At 45.1% G+C, this 10,632-nt stretch overlaps 1 protein-coding gene across 1 annotated transcript; it reads right to left on the bottom strand.

Moving 5' to 3' along the window:
• Nucleotides 1-1,140: 1,140 nt before the first annotated feature.
• LOC134984043 (gastrula zinc finger protein XlCGF17.1-like) lies at nucleotides 1,141-3,575 on the bottom strand. Its single transcript, XM_063949684.1, has 3 exons — nucleotides 3,503-3,575; nucleotides 2,516-2,590; nucleotides 1,141-2,356 (listed from the first exon to the last, which is right to left on the bottom strand). The coding sequence occupies exons 1-3, from the start codon at nucleotides 3,573-3,575 to the stop codon at nucleotides 1,515-1,517; spliced, it is 990 nt and encodes a 329-aa protein (XP_063805754.1). The 3' UTR covers nucleotides 1,141-1,514.
• Nucleotides 3,576-10,632: the final 7,057 nt, after the last annotated feature.

Below are 10,632 nucleotides of genomic sequence, written 5' to 3'. Positions count from 1 at the left end.
TCTGTATATGTAACATATGGTGTAACTAGATCTGACTCCTGTCATTCTCACCAGTATTAATGTTACTTATACATTTCCTCTTCTGTATATGTAACGTATGGTGTAACTAGATCTGACTCCTGTTATTCTCACCAGTAATGATACTTATAGATTTCCCATTGTGTATATGTAACGTATGGTGTAACTAGATCTGACTCCTGTCATTCTCACCAGTAATAATGTTACTTATACATTTCCCCTTCTGTTTATGTAACGTATGGTGTAACTAGATCTGACTCCTGTCATTCTTACCGGTAATAATGTTACTTATACATTGCCCCTTTTGTATATGGAATTTATGGTGTAACTAGATCTGACTCATGTTATTCTCACCAGTAATAATGTTACTTATACATTTCCCCTACTGTATATGTAATGTATGGTGTAACTAGGACTGACTCCTGTCATTCTCACCAGTATTAATGTTACTAATACACTTCCCCTTCTGTATATATAACATATGGTGTAACTAGATCTGACTCCTGTCACTCTCACCAGTAATAATGTTACTGATACATTTCCCCTTCTGTATATGTAACGTATGGTGTAACTAGATCTGACTTCTGTCTTTCTCACCAATAATGTTACTTATACATTTCCCCTTCTGTAGATGGAACATATGGTGTAACTAGATCTGACTCCTGTCACTCTCACCAGTAATAATGTTACTTGTAGATTTCCCCTTCTGTATATGTAACGTATGGTGTAACTAGATCTGACTCCTGTCACTCTCACCAGTAATAATGTTACTTATACATCACTTTCCTCCAAATAGGACTCACAGAACTTTACATTCACAATTACACAGAGGACAAGATAGACAATAAGTAGAACAGAATAAAGACCTCAGCATGTGGGATGTATATTTAGGAAGTGAAGGAACATTAATGAAATATGTGAGTAACAGTCATCAGTCTGTTTGTGGTCACCAGGGTGGAGGTCTCTTGGACTGTGCGAGGCAGCAGGTTCCATGGTCAGGGCTGCATAGCTAACAGATCAACCACAAATTAATTACGGCAGATTCTTGGTACTGCTGGTAACAGTCTGAGGGGGAGAGGTAAAGAATTCCAGAGAAAGGGAGCAGCTCGTGAAAAATCTTGGATAGGCATGGGAGGAAGTAATCAGAAGACAGGAGAGTCGGCATGCATTAGCATATGGACCTGTTTCACTAGGACTGAGTCACGGCCTACTGGCATCACCCACACCTGGAGCTCAGCTAGACATTTAGTATTGGTATTGTTTTCAGTACCCGGAGCAAAGACAGGTTATCTGCATAGTAGAGGTAAAGGAGGACATGACGTCTTATTATTTCACCCAGTAGCAGCATGTATATTGTAAAAAAAAAAACACAGGACATAGGATAAAACCTGAAGGAACAATGCAGGGAAATGGTGAAGATGAGTATACTCCAGAAGATTAAAATGGTTCCCCACCTGTGTGATGTCTACTGTGTCCAACAAGAGCTGATTTATTAATCACTCAGAGCATGCAAATGGCTTCACACCTCTGTGAGTTCTCTCATGTTGAACAAGATGTGATTTCCGTGTAAAACATTTCCCACACTCAGAACATGGAAATGGCTTCTCACTTGTGTGAATTCTCTCATGTCTAACAAGAGTTGATTTCTGTGTAAAACATTCTTCACACTCAGAACATGAAAATGGCTTCTCTCCGGTGTGACTTCTCTCATGTCTAACAAGAGTTGGTTTAAGTGCAAAACGTTTCCCACACTCAGAACATGAAAATGGCTTCTCTCCGGTGTGACTTCTCTCATGTATAATAAGATATGACTTGTGTGAAAAATCTTTTCCACACTCAGAACAAGAAAATGGCTTCTCTCCGGTGTGACTTCTTTCATGTTGAACAAGATTCGATTTCTGTGTAAAACATTTCCCACACTCAGAACATGTAAATGGCTTCTCTCCGGTGTGACTTCTCTCATGTCTAACAAGAGTTGATTTAAGTGCAAAACGTTTCCCACACTCAGAACATGTAAATGGCTTCTCTCCGGTGTGACTTCTCTCATGTTGAACAAGAGTTGATTTCTGTGAAAAACCTTTTCCACACTCAGAACATGTAAATGGCTTCTCTCCGGTGTGACTTCTCTCATGCATAACAAGATATGACTTGTGTGAAAAACGTTTTCCACACTCGGAACAAGAAAATGGCTTCTCTCCGGTGTGACTTCTCTCATGGTGAACAAGAAATAATTTCCGTGCAAAACATTTCCCACACTCAGAACATGGAAATTGCCTCTCGCCTGCCTTAACTGGCTGATGGGTAATACGCTTTGTGTTCTGTGTAAAACATTTGGCATCTATAGAACAGGGAAACTCTGTATCTACTCTCAGAGCTGGAACAGATGCACCAATATCAGAGTGATCAGGAGAACATTTCCCAGGATCAGAGGGATCAGCTGATAGAGCTGGATGTATAATTGGGGTAATGGGGTTAGCTCCTGGAGAATCCTGTCTACTGTCATCTTTTATTTCACAATCCTGGGATGATATTAGATGTCCTTCTGAGATATTCCTGCTTGTGTGTTCATCTGCTGGAAATAAAATACATTTTGGAAATGTGAATTTTCATAAAACAATGAAAATCTGGTAAAGATCATGATCAAAACTGGAAAATTACTATAAAATGAGTAGACAAGGACTCAGACACAGCACTCACCTGCAGTGGAGACCTGCACTGTCCTGCTTCTGATCCCTGGCCAGGGGAAAGAGGTGTCCAGTGGTGCTGTGTGAAGCTATAGCCCCCTGGAAGAGTTCTCTTGTCAGCAGCAGCAGATTTCAGCGGCCATGATGGAGGAGGAATCCCTGCTAGCCACCACAGGGAGAGAACTTGCTTGGTGCCAAGTGCAGAGCTAGATGAGGTAACTGACCGGTCAGTGGCTTCTGTGTGCTGTCCCCACAACTCCTGTTACCCCTCTCAGTACATTTTTTCAGCTGATGCCCACATAGGAGAGTGACTTCCTTCCACTGCATACAGCAGCTGCACCCTCTATGCCACATTGAGTGACCTCACCTGAAGGAGCTATAGTGCACTGTTGTACACTCCTACTAAGAAGTATTTAGACTCTCTTTGCTATATATATATGCAGATTATCCTCACCTGCATAATTTCTACGTTACATATATTCACTCTGTTATCAGTCTTCTCTGTAAAATCTATAACAGATAGCTGGAGGGGAATGGATGAGCCTGGCTCTCCCTCTTGTGGACCACTGAGAGAACTGCATGATCACAACCTTCATTGATTGGGATCTTACCAGAGCTGTGATCTCTGTGGCTCCTGACCCCCCTCACATAGCGGATCACTGGCCACCCTATTGGATACCTTGAATACTAGATGTTTCGTTCTCAGACGCGGCTGCGTCACCTCCGCTTTATGACATTGCTTCCACCATGAATGTAATTTAGCCAAGCCACGCAGAGGGGAATGTGCAGTGTGACCCTACCTTGACTACGTTCAGCCATTTCTCTCATATCATAAATGCACACCTGATACCAGTCCTGATTGACCCGACACATGACGAAACGACGTACCTCAAGGAAACATAACGGACCCTTACCCAAACCATCACGAATCTCAGCGTTCCACTCTTTATTCAAAACTCCTGTCGGTAGTAATTCACCTATACCAGTGACCCCCACGGCAGCGGTTGCCCAGACGGTCGGTGACGTTGCCAAGGAACAACACCAAACCGCTCAAATGACTACATCCGGAGCTGATGCCACCGACATGGCCGCTATACTGGCACAATTGCGTTCTCTCCCGACTCGCCAGGACTTTCAGCAAGATTTGCAGTCGATGGAGAAACGAATTCAAGACACTATTCAGACCAGAATTTCGGCTGTACAAGCTGATTTAACACAGGTGGGAGATAGAGTGGAGACACTGGAGATACGCACAGACGATATGGAATCCAAAATCGCTGATCTGCATGACCTGATATCGCGTCAATCCCGCTCGCTTGCAGACGCTACACGCAGACTTACGGATATAGATGACAGGGGTCGTAGAAACAATCTCAGAGTTAAGGGTATCCCTGAAGACGTTCTACCTCAAGACATCATAGCTGCTTTAACAAAGATATTCAATGAGATACTGGGTGCCTCAACAGACTCGCAAATTCTATTCGACAGGGCACATCGATCTCTTCGCCCGAGGGCCCCCCCCTCTGAGAGGCCTCGCGACGTCATTTGTCGGTTGCATTATTTTCATGAAAAAGAAGAAATACTACGAAGATCTAGACAGGTGTCAAACATTGACTTTAAGGGCCACCAGGTTCAAGTTTTCCAAGACCTATCATGGCACACTTTACAACAGAGACGCCTACTGAAACCTCTCACAGATACTCTCCGGAAGCGGGAGATTAAATTTTGGTGGGGCTTCCCACTAAATATCCAGGTGACACATGAAGGTACCCGCCTCATCTTACAGGAATATGAAGATGTTCCTCAATTCTGTAGGACTCTTGGTCTACCGGTGCTTAGTCTACCTAATTGGCTGGACCCCCTTACACCCCCCTCCTCAGCCCACCCACAGAGAGAGGTCTGGAAGAAAGCAGGTCGCTCCCGAAGACGTTCCAGAACCAACCAGACTGGGGTGTCACGTGAGGATACTTGACTTGTCTCATTTCTCCTTTGACTTTATATTCATACCCATATGTGCCTTGTAGATTGCTACCTGTTTTCTAATATGTTTTTACTTTTTTTTTTCTTTCTCTAAATGGTTTGACTACCAAGTCTGAATCTGGAGGCCATACTGAAGGCTATTGTAAACCAGTTCTATTCTTATAGTTATTGCTTTGAGAACTGGTTGGGTTGCATTACCCCCACTGCCATCGTACTCTTTTTTTTTTTTTTGTCCGTTGAGATGGCTGTTCGAATATAGTCCCTTTTTATTTTTCCAAGTTTTTTCAGATGCTATGTAGGAGTGTCACACTCACTACTCCCCTCTTGCCCCGGCTCTGCTGTAAATTTTTGTGACTGTGGGCCATTTTTTGATGCCCATGGCTCTAAATGCAAAGTGTTCTTGTTTTATAATGACAATGTTGATATTTTTGCTATACTGCTACTTGCTTGCTGACTGTAACAGGTCGGAATATCTGATTACTCTGTTTACATTGCATGTTTACACATGTCCAGACCTATGTTTGCTTGTTTTTGTTTCCCCTCTGTGTTTTCCTTGTCCTTCACATCCCCACCTTTTCCATTCAGGTACTGTCGACAGTATTAGTTTTGGGCCCACCCTGAGACAGGAGATAAATCCATATTGTGGTGTCACTCACATTATACAACAAGCAAAGTTAAAAATCTGGTCAAATAATGTTAAAGGATTAAACATCCCAGAGAAGAGATCGCGCTTATTGCACACATTACACACAGAGAGAGCAGAAGTGGTGTTTCTACAAGAAACACATTTTAAGAAAAGGACAGCGCCAAGTCTCCGCTCCCGTCATTTCCCTGTAGGTTTTTTTAATGACTATTCAGGTGCAAAATCGAGAGGGACAGCTATCTTATTCGCTAAACACCTTAGGATTAGTGATATGACGGAAAAAGCGATAGGAGATGGTAGAGGACTGATGATTAAAGCCACCATAGACCACCAGGTATTTACGTTTGTTAATCTTTCCTTCCCTAATCAAAACCAGATACAGTTTTTCAGGCAGAGTCTAGAATCCATCGAATATTGTATAGAGGGTGTCTTGATAGTGGGAGGGGATTTTAATTGGACACTAGAGCCAGCGATTGATTCCTCAACTGGTACTTCTAGGACATCGCAGAAACAGGCTAGATATTTTCGGTCGATCTTACACGATTTCCAATTAGTGGATTCATGGCGTCTCCTTCACCCAGCCGACAGAGACTTCACCTTCTATTCAAACCCCCACAACTCATATTCTCGTATTGACTATCTCTGCGTGAGCCATAGGCATCTGGATATGTTGTTGGATGCTACCATTGGCCAAATTGTGGGGTCAGATCATTCCCCTATTTCGCTTACCCTTTCTTTACAGAATTCGCCAGTGACACAATGGCAGTGGCGGTTTAATGAGAAGCTACTCCAAGACCCCGACAGCCGCGCCCAACTAGAAACAGCTATAGATGAGTATATTACGCTGAACACTACTGATGATTGTTCACCGGTAACCATCTGGGAGGCCCATAAGTGTGTTTTAAGGGGTAAATGCATTCAGATGGGTACATATTTAAAAAAGAAAAAAAACGAGTGCCGATTAGCTCTGCTGTCCAAAATACAGACATTGGAACAGTCACATAAAGCTTCTCTCGCACACAATACACTTGTAGAACTTCAGAAGGCACGAGCTTCATTAAATAAATTACTTGATGATGGTACCCGCCGAGCATTTCGATGGTGCCGCCATAAATATTATAGATGGGGGAATAAGCCAGGGAAGTTACTGGCTAGGGCACTCAGAGCACAGAGATGCCTTACATTTATAACAAAGTTGAAGGACTCTAGTGGGAGCCTCCATGCCAGGAACAAAGACATAGCTGCCATATTTCAAGACTATTATACGGACTTATATAACCTTACGAAACGTTCACCTGCAGAACTTGCAGCTCATAAACGAACTAGAGAAATTCCTGCACTCAGTCTCTTTTCCTAGTCTTCCCTTAGAGGTGACCCGGGCACTAGAAGCCCCTTTTACAGAAGGGGAGCTGATTACGGCCATGGGGACCTCCCCCTCTGGTAGGAGCCCGGGACCAGACGGTTTTCCGATAACTTTAAGGCATTTAAAGAGAAATTGGTACCACTCCTTTTGCGAGCCTGCAATGCAGTCTCAGTGGAGAATCCTTTCTCTAGCCAATCTCTCGGTGCCCACATTACGGTGATACCAAAGGAAGGTAAGGACCCCTCGCTCCCGTCTAGCTACAGACCCATCTCATTACTAAACGTAGACGTTAAGCTCTACGCCAAACTTCTGGCCAACTGTCTGGGCCCACTCCTGCCAGACATTGTTCACCCTGACCAGGTCGGCTTTGTAGTGGGTAGAGAAGCAAGAGACAACACCATCAGGGTATTTGACTTAACAGCACATGCTCAAGCTAACAATTCCCCAATGATGCTTCTCTCTACTGATGCCGAAAAAGCATTTGACCGCGTAGGCTGGGCCTTTATGGAGGCAGTATTGATGAAACTGGGTCTCGGTGACACATTCCTTCATAAAGTGCTTGCACTTTATCAGGCTCCGACAGCACAAGTCAGGGTTAATGGGACCCTATCTGATCCAATAACAATATCCAACGGAACCAGGCAGGGATGTCCGCTCTCGACTCTGCTATTTGTGTTGGGAATGGAGGCTCTAGCACGGTCGATCAGACAGAATCCAACTATTTCGGGTCTACAGGTCGGACATGTTGACCATCGCTTAGCTCTATTTGCAGATGACCTACTCGCAATCCTGACAAACCCGACAACCTCCCTCTCAAATCTTATGAAAGAATTCAACCAATTTAGTAAGCTTTCCAATTTCAAAATCAATTTTACCAAATCTACAGCCCTAAACATATCCCTCTCGACAGGTATCACATCGGCACTAAAAGCTTCCTTCCCCTTTGAGTGGCACCCATCACATGTTAAATATTTAGGAATACTAATTCCCTCTTCCCTTCAACGAACAACTACCCTCAACCATGAACCCTTATTGCGAAAGATCAAACAAGAGATGGCACGGTGGCTCACGCAGAGATTTTCATGGCTCGGCCGTATGAATGTAATTAAAATGAATGTATTACCCAGACTGCTGTATATCTTCCAGACAATTCCCCTTAAACTTCCCCATCGTTTCCTACTGGACACTCATAAGGCAATCCGTCACTTTGTCTGGGGGGGAAGGAGACCCAGATTCAAACACAACCATCTCTCTAGAAGTAAATCACAAGGGGGCCAACAATTACCCTTGATATCAGCCTACTACCAGGCCTCTATACTTTATAGAATTCTAGACTGGACACGCCCAGAATCGAATAGGAAACAATGGGTAACGCTAGAATCTTGTACGACACAAAAGAACCTCAGATACATTCCGTGGTTCCCCAAAATTGAGAAAATTGTGCATCCCACAGTAGGCCCCACCCTGGATGTCTGGAAATCGATTAGGACTAAATATGCCCTCTCAACCAGTAAGTCCCCCCTCATGCCCATCCTAGGTAACCTCACATTTACTCCAGGACTGTCGGGGGAGATAGCTGCCAGATGGAAAACTCTTGGACTAGAACGGGCACATCAGATGTATAGTCGAGGTACAATCAGATCTTTTTCAGATTTGTGCGGTTCGGAAAGTGTACCCCACAAGGACTTTTGGTTCTATTTACAACTCCGCCATTTTGTCCAATCACAGGGAAAGGACCTGACTCTCAACAGGGAATTTACCCCTTTTGAGAAACTATGCATACAGACTTCGGCTCCTACACACGTAATCTCTAAGGTCTACCGGATTGTTCTGGATGGTACATTTCCTGATACCCCCTCTTTCTCTGACGTCCTAAGTGGATGCTGGGGACTCCGTCAGGACCATGGGGAATAGCAGCTCCGCAGGAGACAGGGCACAAAATTAAAAGTTTGACCACTAGGTGGTGTGCACTGGCTCCTCCCCCTATGACCCTCCTCCAAGCCTCAGTTAGGTTTTTGTGCCCGGCCGAGAAGGGTGCAATCTAGGTGGCTCTCCTAAAGAGCTGCTTAGAATAAAAGTTTGTTAGGTTTTTTATTTTCAGTGAGTCCTGCTGGCAACAGGCTCACTGCAACGCGGGACTAAGGGGAGAAGAAGCGAACTCACCTGCGTGCAGGATGGATTGGCTTCTTAGGCTACTGGACATTAGCTCCAGAGGGACGATCACAGGTACAGCCTGGATGGGTCACCGGAGCCGCGCCGCCGGCCCCCTTACAGATGCTGAAGAGAGAAGAGGTCCAGAAATCGGCGGCTGAAGACTTCCCAGTCTTCTTAAGGTAGCGCACAGCACTGCAGCTGTGCGCCATTGCTCTCAGCACACTTCACACCGCGGTCACTGAGGGTGCAGGGCGCTGGGGGGGGCGCCCTGGGCAGCAATGTAATTACCTTTACTGGCTAAAAATACATCACATATAGCCCCTGGGCTATATGGATGTATTTAACCCCTGCCAGGATTACAGAAAAAAACGGGAGACGAGCCCGCCGTGAAGGGGGCGGGGCCTATCTCCTCAGCACACAGCGCCATTTTTCCCACACAGATCCGCTGGTGGGAAGGCGCCCAGGCTCTCCCCTGCACTGCACTACAGAAACAGGGTTAAAACAGAGAGGGGGGGCATTTTTTGGCGATATTATTATATATTAAGCTGCTATAAGGGAAACCACTTACTATAAGGTTGTCCCTGTATAATTATAGCGCTTTGGTGTGTGCTGGCAAACTCTCCCTCTGTCTCCCCAAAGGGCTAGTGGGGTCCTGTCCTCTATCAGAGCATTCCCTGTGTGTGTGCTGTGTGTCGGTACGTGTGTGTTGACAGGTATGAGGACGATGTTGGTGTGGAGGCGGAGCAATTGCCTGTAATGGGATGTCACCCCCTAGGGAGTCGACACCGGAATGGATGGCTTTATTTATGGAATTACGTGATAGTGTCAACACGCTACAAGGTCGGTTGACGATATGAGACGGCCGGCAAACCAATTAGTAACTGTCCAGGCGTCTCAAACACCGTCAGGGGCTTTAAAACGCCCATTACCTCAGTCGGTCGACAGACACAGACACGGACACTGACTCCAGTGTCGACGGTGAAGAAACAAACGTATTTTTCAGTAGGGCCACACGTTACATAATCACGGCAATGAAGGAGGCGTTACATATTTCTGATACTACAAGTACCACAAAAATGGGTATTATGTGGGGTGTGAAAAAACTACCTGTAGTTTTTCCTGAATCAGATGAATTGATTGAAGTGTGTGATGAAGCGTGGGTTACCCCCGATAGGAAGTTGCTAATTTCAGAGAAGTTATTGGCATTATACCCTTTCCCGCCAGAGGTTAGGGCGCGCTGGGAAACACCCTCTAGGGTAGATAAGGCGCTCACACGCTTCTCAAAACAAGTGGCGTTGCCGTCTCCTGATACGGCCGCCCTCAAAGATCCAGCTGATAGGAGGCTGGAAAATACTCTAAAAAGTATATACACACATACTGATGTTATACTGCGACCAGCAATCGCCCCAGCATGGATGTGCAGTGCTGGGGGGGTTTGGTCGGAATCTCTGACTGGAAATATTGATACCCTGAATAGCGACAATATTTTATTGACTATAGAGCATTTAAAGGATGCATTTCTTTTATATGCGAGATGCACAGAGGGATATTTGCACTCTGGCATCAAGGGTAAGTGCGCTGTCCATTTCTGCCAGAAGAGGTTTATGGACGCGACAGTGGTCAGGTGATGCGGATTCCAAGGGGCATATGGAAGTTTGCCGTATAAAGGGGAGGAATTATTTGGGGTCGGTCTATCGGACTTGGTGGCCACGGCAACAGCCGGAAAATCCACCTTTTTTTACCTCAGGTCACCTCCCAACAGAAAAAGACACCGTCTTTTCAGCCTCAGT

This window comes from Pseudophryne corroboree, assembly GCF_028390025.1.
Source record: "Pseudophryne corroboree isolate aPseCor3 chromosome 3 unlocalized genomic scaffold, aPseCor3.hap2 SUPER_3_unloc_32, whole genome shotgun sequence".
Lineage (NCBI taxonomy): Eukaryota > Metazoa > Chordata > Amphibia > Anura > Myobatrachidae > Pseudophryne > Pseudophryne corroboree.
This window is presented reverse-complemented; position numbering and strand designations above follow the sequence as displayed.

Bases quoted from the DNA above. Each gene is read 5' to 3' on its own strand.
- LOC134984043 (XM_063949684.1), bottom strand. From the start codon at position 3,575: ATGTGTCGGGTCAATCAGGACTGGTATCAGGTGTGCATTTATGATATG. The intron at 2,591-3,502 runs GTAGGGTCACAC...TTTTATTTCCAG, and splicing joins AATGGCTGAACGTAGTCAAG to CAGATGAACACACAAGCAGG. The intron at 2,357-2,515 runs GTAGACAGGATT...CCTGTTCTATAG, and splicing joins TTGTGAAATAAAAGATGACA to ATGCCAAATGTTTTACACAG.